This window comes from Ambystoma mexicanum, chromosome 1q (assembly GCF_040938575.1).
Source record: "Ambystoma mexicanum isolate Mex_15411 chromosome 1q, UKY_AmexF1_1, whole genome shotgun sequence".
Taxonomy (NCBI): domain Eukaryota; kingdom Metazoa; phylum Chordata; class Amphibia; order Caudata; family Ambystomatidae; genus Ambystoma; species Ambystoma mexicanum.
Window position 1 is genome coordinate 1,277,977,134 of NC_090922.1, and position 14,054 is coordinate 1,277,991,187.

At 49.9% G+C, this 14,054-nt stretch overlaps 1 protein-coding gene across 3 annotated transcripts in view; it reads left to right on the top strand.

Moving 5' to 3' along the window:
• Positions 1–4,106: 4,106 nt before the first annotated feature.
• The window catches only part of FYB2 (FYN binding protein 2), a 365,509-nt gene continuing 355,561 nt past the window's right edge, over positions 4,107–14,054 (top strand). For 2 of the 3 annotated variants that reach the window (XM_069642107.1, XM_069642108.1), the window contains exon 1: positions 4,108–4,293. In XM_069642107.1, the coding sequence (XP_069498208.1) occupies positions 4,285–4,293 (9 nt within the window). In that variant the 5' untranslated portion in view covers positions 4,108–4,284. Of the gene's footprint in view, positions 4,294–14,054 lie in introns of all 3 variants that reach the window. The other variant, XM_069642109.1, reaches the window with a different exon arrangement.

Consider the following 14,054-nt stretch of genomic DNA (forward strand, 5'->3'; position numbering starts at 1 on the left):
CGAAAAAGTCAAACCCAGTGCATTGCTTACATTCTCATTGTAAATATCACCCCATTGGCGATTGCTGCCCCATGTTAAAAAGTGTGTGATTTCTTTAGAATTTTAATTAAATAAATAAATATTGCATTTGACCAACCAGCCTGGTTCATGGTCCATTGTGACCCAGGGTATTTGAAAAGGGGGTGTGATGTGTGGTGTATCATCCCAATATTGAATCCGCATAACGAAGGTCGAAAGCACTTCAGTTAGCCGTAAAATACTAGGATGAGACTAAGCTGTGCGTGTCGCCTGATTGAAATCCTTAACAACATTCTTCATCATACCATGTATTTTCTTTAAGGGCATTCTTTTAACTTAACGTGGGGTGTGGGTTATGTGTGGCAACAAGGTTTTCAATAAGACTGCCAAGCTCCTCACTAATCACTACATATTTTCCCCAGATTATCTATGTTAGAATTATACATTATAGGTTTCAGATCCTGTTCAATCACCCTGACCCACTTCACTGTCTTGCAGAGGTCTGTCAGCGCTGCTTTTCTTCCCGGTTCATGCATCTGGGGTGAAGGGGGCGGGGGGCAGGAGTAGATTGCAGATTTTCCTCTTCAGCCCTGTCTCCAAAGGCCAGGATAGAACTCCTTTGTTGGCTGAGACACATGGATGCCTACGAATGGAGAGCGATTTTTTTTGTCTATCTCCGGATGTCATTCTGGAATCAGATGACAGCAGGGGAGGCTGGGGGCCAGCTTAGGACAGGTGTCCATTCGGGGAAAAGCGGTCAGATCAGGAGAAATCTCTACATATCAACTGTCTGGAACTTTTAGCAGGTTCCTTTGCGGTTAAGACTCTTCTGAAGAATCAGGGGAATTGCTGTGTTCTCCTTAGGCAGGACAATATTTTGGCAGTTTGTTACATCAACCATCTGGGAGATACTTGTTGCAAGGCCCTGGTGGACCTGGCGAGGGATTGTTGGCATTATTGACTGGACAGAACCATTCTGTTAAAGGAGAAATACCTTCTGGGGTCCAGCAATGAAGTAGACTGGAATTCCCGGCACGTTCAGGACAGGAGCACACTGGTTATAAGACAGGAGCATTTTTACCAGGTTCTTCTCTCTCTGGGGTCCGGTTCGGATATATCTCTTTGCTTCCAGACTCAATTGCCAGACGCCCTGCTTTTACAGTTGGAGGCCGGATCCCAGCACGTTGGCAACCGACATGTTCCTTCAGAATTGGTCCGACATGTCTTATGCCTTTCCCGCCTTTGCTGTGATAGCGAGGGACCTAGCACAAGTTTGCAGGCAAGGTGCAATGCTGATAATAGTAATGCCCTCTTGGCCCTCTCAGGTGTGGTTCCCAGCCTTTTTAGAGTTAGCAGATGATGTTCCACGACATCTTCCTCTTCACCCTCTCATCATAATGGGCCCAGAGAGTCGACCTCACAATCTGGTCCACAGGGGGCATCTCTCTCTTATGGTCTGGAAGATTTCAGCTCTTCCTGGTGCTTCCGAGGGCTTTCGCAAGACGCTTTGTGTATCATCAAGGACTCATGGGTAGCCTCCACCAAGTCTGGTTACTCAGCAGCATGGGGCCGGTGGGTGAGCTGGTTCATGGCTTAAGACATCTATCCTGTTTATGCGCCTCCTGTAGGAGGTGGTCTATTTCTTAGTCGAGTTATGTAAAGAAGGTAAAGCATACAGAATGATTAATGGATTCAGATCAGTCATCTCTGCTGGGCATTTGTTAGTGAAAGACAAACCTGTTGGGAGACACTTTTTGGTGTGTAAAGCTCTCAAGTCCATTTGCATCAAGGTTCCGCGTAAGGCTAGGTATTCATTCTTGTCAGACATTAATTTAGCACTGAATGTGTTTCAGTCTTGGCCTGGTAATAGCAAACCAACCTTGCAGCAACTCTTCTCCAAGTTAGCCATGTAGTTGTGCCTCATTTCTATTAAAAGGCTTTCGGACATCAGAGCATTGGATGTGGATAATAAAATGTATCCTCCTCAATGGGTAACTTTATTTGTCTCTAGGAGAACAAAATGTAGGATTTCTTCAGTTTCTTACCCTTCCTTTCAGGAGGCTCACAAACTGTGTGTGGTGCAATTCTTACAATGTTTTGAACAAAGGACTGTGGGGCTTAGCGCTCCAGGATACTCTCAGCTGCTCATTTCTTACCGAAAGCCCCATAAACCAGTTTTCCCGGCCACTCTAGCCAAGTGGGTAAAGTGGGTAATGAGGGAGGCGGGTATCGCTGTCTCTTATTTTGGGGCCCATTCCGTAAGGGGTGCCATGGCTTCTAAGGCTGTTTTCCTAGGGGGAAGTCTGGAAAAAATATCAAAAGCAGCTGTTTGGTCTAAACCGGATTATTCAGTCTTTCTAGATTTTTATTTTGACATAAACTTCCTTCTAACAGTTGCCAGTGCTCGTTTAACTAGCACCAGTAGGTGCCCCTTTTCAGTACAGGCAGAACTGCACTGCAACACCCTACCAACCCCTGACCACAGGCAAGAAGCAAACCATCAACAATTTAGGAAACCCCTAAACACCCTAATGTTTCCCCACATCAATCTTGTATTATCCATTAAGGGATCTTTTTAACATGTTGCATTAATGAAGGGCCAGTGTGACCTCTGGGGTGTAAATTGCACTTTGTAAATAAGATTATTTCATTACATGTGTTTGTATTACACAGTTAACAAAAGTCAAATTTTAATACCATTATAAAACAGCATTCCTATTATGATCAACAAAGTAAGTACAAATGTAAAACCCAACGAGTAACATCCAACCTATAAAATGACATCACAAGTTAAAAATGCTTTGGTCACATTTGATATGCGTCCAGAATTTCATCAGATGATAAATACAAGTGTCATTATTTCCATTCTTAAAAAGATTTAAAACAGTATCAATATTGACAATATTGGCTGGTAAGATACCTCTGCAGGTTAAGCGCTCGCTGCTGCGATCTGACTCTAGGTCGCAGGTTCGAATCCCGGCAAGGCCAACTCAGCCTTTCATCCTTCCAAGGTCGATAAACGAGTACCAATTTCGGTTGGTTGATATTGTTTGTAAATATGTGCTCTGTAAAGCGCTTTGGATTAAGGCGCTATATAAATAACACATCATTATCATTATTCAGTCTCAAACCAGCTGTTTCCAGGCCCCTTGATCTTAAATGAATCAAGGCAGGGCATGCTACCAGGATATTTTAGGCTTTCCATTGTTTGCTCACCAAAAAGTCTGCAGAAACTCTCTCCCTTCGGAATCCCATTTCGGGCACCTGTCACTTCCAGAGTGGTGTCAAATAAAATGCAATCTGAACTAAGATGGATATTAAAATCGAGACTGCAGCTTGGGTTCCAAGAAGCAACTGGGAAAGCTAAACTAGACACTATAAGGCCCACCGAAAAGGCATGCTGGGAGAAGGTGGCGGGGAAGAGTACAACTTGTCATTTGAGCTCCCGTACCTTGTTTCGCATTGGATTTTTGAAAACATTAACCATTAATCAAACTTGACACACTTTTGCCAAGGAATGCCAGTGACACAGACACAAACGAAAAAGTCGAATAGACACACAGACACAACACAGACAGATGTGGTTCTCAAATATGGATGCATCGGTTCCATTCATGCGCGACCTTCAGTAAGGTCGCGAAGGTCGGATTGCACGCCAGTCTGAATATGCAAACAAGACGTTCTCTCTCTAGTTTTTTTTCTCTCCTTGTCACTCTTGCACTCTCCCTCTCTCTTTCTTCTTATCTGACTTTCTTTAAATTTTCGCTTATTTTACTACGTATAATTTAAGCACAGAAGACAAATGAAATGATTCTGTCCCGTTCGCCCTTCTTCCACTGCAAGTTGTGTGTACTGGAGGCGGCACTGCAATGCAATATTAGCCGGGCATATCTTCTTTGCAAACGGTGCATGCATTAAAACGCAGACTTCAAATCGAAAGTGGTAAACAAACCAATCCTTTTGCTATCTCCCCTGTTCATACAAACGTACATTGTTTCACCTGAGCATGGGCTGCTTGAATCTCAATTCATCCTGAAAGATCACGTTGCCTGCCAATCATAGGCAGAAAGAGAGGGGGTGGGCAACGAGGAGGGTATTGTGTCCTACCCCGGGTGTGCGCTAGGCGTTTCATCCGCAGGAGGAAGTAATTAGTCAGAAAACAGGCACAGAGCGCTGGAGGACGCGCACACCGGGAGCGTTGCTCGCAAGCGCTCAGCGTTGCCTGCCCAGGGTCACAGCTGGGGCGCCCACCTGCCGGACGGCGCCATGGACGCGGTAAGAGCGAAACAAAATGTCATGTTTGCGTTTCATGCCTGCCTACTTGTGTCAGTGTTGTTTAAATTGTCAGCTGCACGCATTCACCAGGCAATCTCAGTTAGGGGAGGTGTGTCCTTTTGCAGCTGAAGCCGGAAAAAATGTATGCTTTAATGACAAATATATATTTGTTAAGCCCACATGCTGGTTGCAGGACATTTAAAGGAGCCACCGCTATTTGAACTTTAACAAGTGACACAATAATGTATACGAAGTCGACAAGAGTGCCGTACGCTGAAATTGCCGCGCCCCCGCCCAACACTTGCACAACAGGTTTTCTGCTCCGTAATATTCGTTGGAGTGACTTCCTAAAGCCCAGCACTAATTACCCAGTTCCACATTTTCTTTACTGTGGTTTAAGAGTTGTCATTACTGAAGGCAAAGGGAAGACTCGTGGCGTACCTTTTGGCTGTCTACAGCCTGACTGATCACTTTACTCTCTGCCTGATATACTTTTATTGCATAATATATAATGTTGGATGAGGGGCTGGGAATATCATGTTTGTCTCGTCCTTGATGGCGCACTTACCTTTTAAAGGTGGAGATTATTTTGGTTGAAAAGCGGCACGTGCCAATGTTCACGCCTCCCCCGTGGGGGGGGGGGGGGGCACTTTGAGATAGTTCGACCTATTCATTTTGTATGCAACCTGAAGTTTAATTTTTGCCCGCTATAAGCCTACACATCCCATCATGCAAAGCGAAGAGATAGGACGTGCAACAGGTTTAACGAATGACCCAGACCACTTGGCAGCTTGTAACTGATGTATTGCCTAATACTCACCAGCTGGCCTTTGGTTGGAGTCCTCTCCTGGCAATTAATCCTTCTGCAATGTTGTCCATTTGCCAGTAGGGGCATGAATGGTCTGTTTATTGTTTACCCATGGTTTTAACATTTGCACCATACCCTGATTGCCTGTAAGTTATCTTCAATGTTCCAAGCCTTGCACTCCCGTGTCTCATTGCTGCTTCCGAGCCGAGGGATGCACTTGTTGGGGGTCTCAGGATGCCCCCATGCGTGCCCGTGAGCCCCTCCACCCACAGACCTCACGCAGGACACGTCCGTGTGTTTCGGGCTCCCCGGTCGCTCTGTCGCGGCCGGGCACGCCCCGTTTATTTAAGCCGCACGCGGCGACGTGCAACGTCACGCCGCCGCGTGCGCATACCCTCACGGGGCAACGCCACACTCCTCCTTTTTCCGGGAGGAACAACAATAGCACACCCTTCTAGATATTGCACTGCACACAAAACAACAATTGAAAACTCAGAACCCATGCCCCTTTAATGTCAGCCACCCGAGTCCCCTCACTCCGGAACACAATCAATCGGTCCCAGCACATAGTCCCCGAGGTAGGCAGGTTTCCCTCGCCCAGCCCTCTGGGGGTACCTCCCGCCTACCTCCACCGCAGGACTTCCTTTGGTTCCAGTCCCTCGATCTGGCGACCCCGAGAGTTCCCCCGGGGGGTGTCTTCACCCGGGAGGTCCGTCTCATCCGGGTCCGGCGGGAGTTCGGCTCGAGAGTCACCCAGCTTCTTAAAGAAACTCACATTCCGAGTGACGGCCGATTTCCCATCCGAGGCCGTCACCATTGAACCCTTTACTGCAACCACATCCAGTGGCTCCGGTTCATACGGGAGCGAGAGCTTGCCATGAGGATGCCGGTTCCGGATCAGTACTTCGTCACCCGGTTCCAGCCGCTGTGGACGGAGATCCCGTCGGATATTTTCTTGGAGTGTCCTTATCTGTCGCTCCGCATCCACCCGTTGATCGTCTATCACGCCGGGCTCCTTTTCTCGTACCTCCGGCAGGAGGCATCGGGGGCATCGTCGGAATAAGACTTCCGCCGGGGCAACCCCCGTCGAGGCGTGTGGGGTGGTGCGGTATACCCTCAGGAATTGGTATAGTGCCCGCTGGAGGGGCTGGCCCTGCCCTTGGGCTATTCGGAATGTTTTATTCAGTGTTCTCATCAGCCGCTCTGCGTCCCCGTTCGCACGGGGCCACAGCGGGGATACCTTCCTGTGTGTCACTCCGCAGCTCTCCAGGAACTCCGAGAACCGTGCGCTCTGGAATGGGGACCCATTGTCCGAGCATAGGGTTATGGGAAACCCATGGGTGGCAAAGATCTTCTCCACTGCTCCTACCACGTGCTCAAACGCCACTGACTCGACGAACTCTACCTCGGGGTATCGGGAGTATTCATCCACAATGGCCAGGAAGTGGGTGCCCACAGCTGTGGATCCAAAGTCCGCATGTACGATCTCCCACGGCCGGGTCCCTTGTGGCATTACCTCGATCTCAGGTTCCCGCTGGACCGGGGAGGCCGCCTGGCACCACACGCAGGCCGCCACGAAGTCGTCCACCTTCCTTTCTAGCTCTGGAAACCACACCTTCAGCCTCAGTCTCGCCTTCGTCTTGGCGGCTCCTTGGTGTCCCTGGTGTGCCAGATTGATGACCTCATTGACTTTGGAGCCCGGCACCACCAGGCGATTGCCCCGCAGCAGAAGGCCTGACTCCGAGAAGGACAGCTCGTCCTTCACTTTCCAGAGTTGCTCGAGTGTCACTTTGGCCTCTTGAGTGCGCCCCGCCACCAGCTCCAGCACGGATTTCCAGGATCCCGATCGCATTGAACTTCTCAATATGCGGAAGCACTCGTCGTTGGCCGCGGCAGCCTCCAGTTCGGGTAGCGGCATTGCGTTGGGAGTGGCACCCTCTACCACCATTCTGATGTGGTCGTCGGCTTCCTCGGCGCAGGAGTCTCGCACTGATCCTCCACCACCTTCCGGGTGTCGGGACAGGTAGTCAGCCGCATTGTTGGCACCCGGCCGGTAGATCAGGGTGACGCCATATTCCAAGAGGGCAAGCATCCACCTCTCGATTCTGGCCGGCGGCTTCGATGATGATCCGGCCATTATCGGGAGCAGCGGCTTATGGTCCGTCACCACCGTTACAGGTCTTCCCAGCACATACAGTCGAAAGTGCCGACAGCCCCACAGGACGGCCAGGGCTTCGCGTTCTATCTGGGAGTATCTCTGTTCGGTTTCGGAGAGGGCTTTGCTGGCGTAGGCCACAGGTCTGATCCCTCCATCTCGGCCCACTTGAGTGAGCACAGCTCCCAGACCGAACTGGCTCGCGTCCACCACAATTTCAGACTCAAGGGCCGGGTCAAAGAAGGCCACGGTATCATCTGCTGTCAGGGCGCCCTTGAGGTCGTCGAACGCCGACTGCTCCAACGGGCCCCACTGCCAGGCTGTATCCTTCTTTGTCAGGGCCCTGAGTGGCTCCGACCTCGAGGCCAGGTTCCGGATGAAGCGCCCGCAGTATGTCACCATACCCAGGAAGCTTCGCACGTCCGATGCCGACTCAGGCGGTCGCGCCGTCTTGATGTCAGGGACCTTCTTCGGGTCCGGCGATACACCGCCCTCCTTGAATATGAACCCAAAGAACTCAATGGTCGGGCGGAGGAATTCGCACTTGTCCTTGTGGAGGGTGAGCCCCAGCGACTGCAGCCTCTCGAGGGTCTTGGCAAGACGTTTCAGATGGTCCAGCTCAGTCTTGGCGAAGACCAGAATATCGTCACTAATGTTGAGGACGCCCTCCAGATCTGCGAGGGCGCCTCGAATTATGTTTTGAAACACTTCGGCTGCTGATGATACTCCGAAGCTCAGCCGCTTGTATCGATAGAGCCCCCTGTGAGTAGTGAAGGTCGTGATGTAGCGGGACTCTGGGTGGAGGACAACTTGATGGTATCCGGCTCGTAGGTCCAATTTGGAGAAGAACCTGGCCCCCTGCACTTCTGCAATTATGTCATCGATGGTCGGGGTCAAGTGCCGTTCTCTCCTGATGGCCTTGTTGGGCAACCTCATGTCCACACAGATCCGGACAGAGTCCGGCTGTTTCGGTTTCCTCGCCACTACGATGGGGGACACCCATGGTGTCGGGCCCTCCACCTTCTCGATTATGTCCAGGTTCACCAGGTTGTCTAGTTCCTTGTCAACCTGGTCCCTAAGATGAAAAGGGATCCTCGTATGTTTCAGAGCCACCGGCTGCACCGACTCATCAATGTGGAGCCTCACCGGGTCACCATTCATTCTCCCAATCCCCTTAAAGATGGCAGCATACTTGTCCAGCAGGTCGTTTATGTCCTCTAGGTAGACTGAGTATGCGAAACTCACGATGCCAAGAGCCTCCGCTGCCGCACCACTCAACAGGGTGTTGCTGCTCACTGGAGTCACATAGAAGCGGGCCTTGATCATGGACCCGTCATGCTCCACCTTTGCAACGAACGCACCGTCCAGTGGCAAGGGGTCCTGCCCCCCAAATGTAAAAATGCGGGCTCTCGGCGTCGCCAGACTCGGTGGTGGTTTGAGCGCGGCATAATGTCCTCTCGCCATTACATTGACTGATGCCCCAGTGTCGACCAGCACCGGGACAGGCGAGCAGTTCACCTCCACGACGCATCTCGGCTGTCTCCTGCTCCTCCCTTTTAGGACTTCCACGCTGGAGATGAAGAAAATGTTTTCCTCGTCCTCCTCCTCAGCTTCCTCCGCCGGCGCATCCTCTTCCGCCTGCGCCACCTGAGCTACATTGGGCGGGCGATTCTGGCGAGGAGTCCACAGTCGAGGTTGCCCTCTCGGAATCAGTACAGGTAGGGTCGCCCTACACACCCTCGAGAAATGGTCAGGTAACCCGCAGCGTCCACAGATCTTCCCCATTGCCATGCACTCAGATGAGTGGGGGAGGTCATAGCCGCATTTTTGGCATGACTCCACGGGTTTTCCTGCTCTGTCTCTGGGAGCTCCACCGGGGCTTCGCACCCCTCTGCCGCCCCGCCAGATGGTACACACCTCTTCCGGCCGCGCGGCGCGGGATCCGGCTTCCATTTTGTTGGCACGGGCCTCGGCCACCTCATGACACCGCCCCAGCTCCAGAATGCGGGGTAGGGTAAGGCCGGGCTCTCTCAGGACCTGCCGCCTCAGTTTGCCCGATGAACAAGCCTGGATTAGCATGGTCCGCATCATGTCCTCCGCATCCCCCCACGCACACCCTTGGGAGAGGCGGCGCAGGCGACCATAGAACGTGTTGAGAGTCTCATCCTCCTTTTGCCTGGCCGACAGCATGACGAATCTCTCGTAATCCACGTTGGCAAGGGGACTGAAGTGTGCGAGGAGAGCGGCTTTGGCTTGCTCATAGGAGTTGTCCACCGGAGTCAGTGATTCAAATATCTCTTGGACGGCGACTCCGGCTGAATATAACATAGTAGCCACCATACTATCATTGTCCGTCACCTGGGCGGCCCGGAAGTACATGTCCAGGCGTCCGATCCATCTTCTCCACCGGGGGCCCAGGCTGGATGGGGGACCCGCAGTGTCAAATTCTGGAATGGGCTGCAGGGCCGCTTGCGCCCTGGCCTGGGCCATGGCCAGAGGGGGTTGTTGAGCGGCACCTACCGCGGGGGGATTCTGCCGAAATAGATCTGCCAAGCCTTCGTCCTGTGAATCCTCCGAGGTCGTGGCGGCCGCACCCTCCAGGGCGCCGATATCACTCATAGGCCCAAGCACACAGGCACCCTCGTTCCAGTCCTGAGGGCCGCAACTTGGACCTCTCCCCACACTGCCACCACCCTCGTGATGATGAAGGGGTTAAAGAAGCTTTCTCGAGCCAGAGGTTCCAAAAATTGAGCTTGAAAATTGGAGTGGGCTGAGAAGGCCCAGCCACCTCAGTCCGTCTCCCAGCTACTACACGACGTCAGAGACCCAAAATTGGCCAAAACATCAAAACCCAGGCATGGGCCTGCAGGTTAGGCTGCCCGCAGTCAGCATATCCAAAAATTTGGCTCGGATCACCTTCCGACTCCAAACCGGAGCTCCTGGAAGTTCCGCAACCACGTGTGCAAAATGGCCGCCAGCCGCGTGTATGGTCCGCGGCCACGGCGTAAGACGAAACATCCGCGGATGTTCCGACGTATGGAAAAATTATCCCGGATGACTCTCACCGCCGGGCCCGGGCATCCAGAACACTCGTCGCCACTGTTGGGGGTCTCAGGATGCCCCCATGCGTGCCCGTGAGCCCCTCCACCCACAGACCTCACGCAGGACACGTCCGTGTGTTTCGGACTCCCCGGTCGCTCTGTCGCGGCCGGGCACGCCCCGTTTATTTAAGCCGCACGCGGCGACGTGCAACGTCACGCCGCCGCGTGCGCATACCCTCACGGGGCAACGCCACAGCACTTAACTCGTAAATAAGGAGTGGCATGAGCAAAAGTGGACGTGGAGCCGCCGCTGACCTATCAGAACTTGATGTGAGCCGATGATTGCATGTCACCGTGTCAGTACTTTGTCCATTGCTGTTAAGAGCCGCAGGCCAATGTTCAATTCTAGACTACAGTTCCCAGAATGCATGTTTTTGAATGTAATGAAAGCCAGTACCTGGAAAGTGGTATTTCCGGGACATCAGTTTACCGAAGACCTAATGGAGGTCTCGGGTAGTTCACCAATGTGTATGTTATTTCAGTTCGTACCATTGTCAAAGTGTGTCTTTATGCACAGATGTCTTGAGGCCGTTCAGTGCAGTGTCAGGCAGCTTTGAAACATGGCAAAGTACTGGTGAGTATTAGGGACGGGGCAAGATGCCCCAGTATATTTACATTTCTAACCTCGATTTGTGAATACAGCCTCTGTTCATGTACCTTAAAGAAATACTTTTCTGTCAGGGTAATAAAGTAGCAATTCTTGGAAAAATGAATAATGAAAAACGGCGCTTACTTATAAAGTCATGAGTTACGTATGGTAAACGGATATAAGCGATATAGAAAGCAGCACTTTTTTTAAACAGGATTGGCCAAGCCAATGTTGTGAATAGACATTGGGAGGTCTAGTTTGGGCTGTCGTGATTATTCCCAGTTCGGACAGCAGTGCCAGCCTCCATGTTATCAGTTTAAGAGAAAAAAAAGCAAGGCACCCTTATAGATTCCCTAATTTCCAGTTAGCACAACATGGCAACATCGAATGCCCTCCGCTTTCCGGAGGAGAGTCGCATGCATGGTGATAGTGAGCACGGCTGTGCTAGTTGCCTTATTTCCTTATGTAGTTTCCTTCCCTTATGTACTTGCCTATGTGGTCAACACTGAGATTGTTAGGCAGTGCATACACCCCAGCCCCTCCTCCATCAGTTATTAGTGCAGTGCTACGACTGGTGTGCATATTTGCAGTCCCTTACACACACATGAGTATTACCGCGTTGCACATGCTCTCCATTGCAACACCCAGTCGGAGAATCCTCTAATTTCCTGATATTCCATCTTCCTCTCAACACAGTATTCAAAACGCCATCTTGCACCGCCATACAAGGTACTATGCACCCCATTGTGGGATGTTTTACCCATGCATCCAAGCCCTACCTCAAAAAACTGTACAGTACTGGCATTGAAAACATCTTGATGGCCAGAGCTTCCCAGAAAATGCCCAGGGAAGTGCATGAAGAATAGGCTGCCACCCATTTTGCCGATGTTATGGGCACAGAAGGGCACTGCCTAAAACCACCATTGGACTACCCACACAGTAGCCTGAAACCATTGGGAATGGCAATGCTGATTGCCAAAAGCAACCTAGAATTGTGGGGAATTTATTTTCTTAAATCCCAAAAATGGGTGCATTACCAGTACTCACCACTATCAGAAAGCCGGCGTTTTAAAACAACACCAGACTTTTTTCTCTTTTTGTGTAAAACTGAATAAATGAACCCAAAGCAGGCCAAAGAAAGACTTACTGAGAGGTGGATCCAATGTAAAGTTATATTCTGAAGTGACTTGAAGGTTTATAACAAGACTGGCTGAGCTGTGGATTTCAGCAATTTAAGTAAATTTGGACTGAAAGACACTAAAAACCTAAATGTTTAAAAGAAATGAGTGATCTACTTTTGAGTGTCACATAGGTTGCAATTGTTTAAATGTCATAGTTTTAAACTTAGAATCAGAATTCTAGCTGCATATGTAAAAATGGTTAGTTTTATTTGAATGCAGAAAACTGGGTAACTTAAAGTGACATTAGCTGGGGCCTGGCTTAAGGAACTGAATTCTGCCCACCAGCTACCCCCGACAGGAGATGAGACTTGCACTACAGCCGTGTTCCCAGGCCTAGCTGCCTTTTGCTGCTCCCACCAAAAGGGATCTGACACTTCTCTGATTGAATTACCTGGGCTCTGCAGGAAATTGAACAAAGCCCTGTCCTGACTCGGGCAAATGTTTTATTGGTGGGAGTCGTAAATGTGGCTTCCTCCTGGAAGGAAAGGGGAGGAGCACTGCATGTGAGAGCAAGCTGGCTTGGCAGAAACTGGGAGGGGGAGAAACTGGAGACAGAGGCTGAGCTTGAAGAAAGTGGAAAGACTGGTTTCTATACCATGTGACCTGGAAACCACACCCCTGTAGCCAGAATATGGTTTTAGAAAAAGATGAATAACTCATAGTACGGACTTGTCATAATTATTTAAATGATACCATAATTCTTGCGATTTTTCTGCCCACATTTTAAGAGGTTTTTAGAACCGGTGGCATGATCTGGGGGCAAACTAGCAGTTAAGAGGGTATTACTTAAAATGTATGCATGTTAAAAGTCTGATACTTCATCAATTAATGCCTGCATGCCTTGCACACATTTGGGTAAATTTGAGTAAGAATCTGATATTGGTAACCTGACCAAAAAGTGAAATATGTTGCCATTTCTCAATGCAAGCTCTCAGGAAGAGCAGATTTGGACAGGGTATACCTCCTGTGATATGTGATGGGTGCATGTAATTTTAAACAAATGTGTACCTGTGCAAATATGTCTTTTGGATCAAATATAGATTGTGTGTAATTTGACAGGGGTGGGTTCTCTGTACCATAAACAGACCTCATCATGATGACACTTCATTTCATTCCCCCAATCAAGGGGAAGAGGAGGAAGTGGCCAATGACAAGTGGAGAGGGGTAGGGCCTAGGAAGCTAGCCTTTCCACCCATTTTCAAAACACATAAAAGCAGACAGTCAGGACAGATAGAGACATTCAATTCCATTTGCTGCGGAGCATGCTGCCGGACCATACCACATCCAGAGATCCAGACTTCAAATCCATCAATCTCCAGAGAAAGCTGTGCAGAAAGATCCAGAAGCAGTGCTGTACCCAGAGAGAGCAGAGCTGACCCAGACCACTGTTAGCAGAACCAGAGAGCTGACCCAGATCACTGTGAAGTGCCGAGACCAGACCAGAGTCCAGTCTAAAACCTGACCAGATCCGTGGCGAGGCCCATTCTATTTCTAAATATATTGTGAGTACCTAGCAGAACTGTGCAGAACCAATCTCTTAGTTAAAATAATATAATTCAATCTATTTTAATCTAAGTAGAACTGCCTCCTAACTGTCACCTGTCATTTTGTAAAGCTGTCACCTGTCATTTCTAGTTGCTAGCTGTCAATTGTCACTTTGAACTTTAAAATTTCAAATCTGAAAAACGACCTTTACCATATCGCTCATATCTCCGTGACCGTTTGTCTTAGAGACTTGCAGTAACGTTCCTCTGAAAGCTGGGAATCTTGGCTTTTCAAAGAACCTAGAACCGCATTCCTATTCCATACACTATTGCCGCAATCGCGACACGCACTCGTGAATTTTGCCGCGATTTGCAAATTTCTCCACGTGTGAAAACAGCAGTTTCCTTGCTTTCCTTGCTAAAAATTCGTTTGCCTCTTAAGA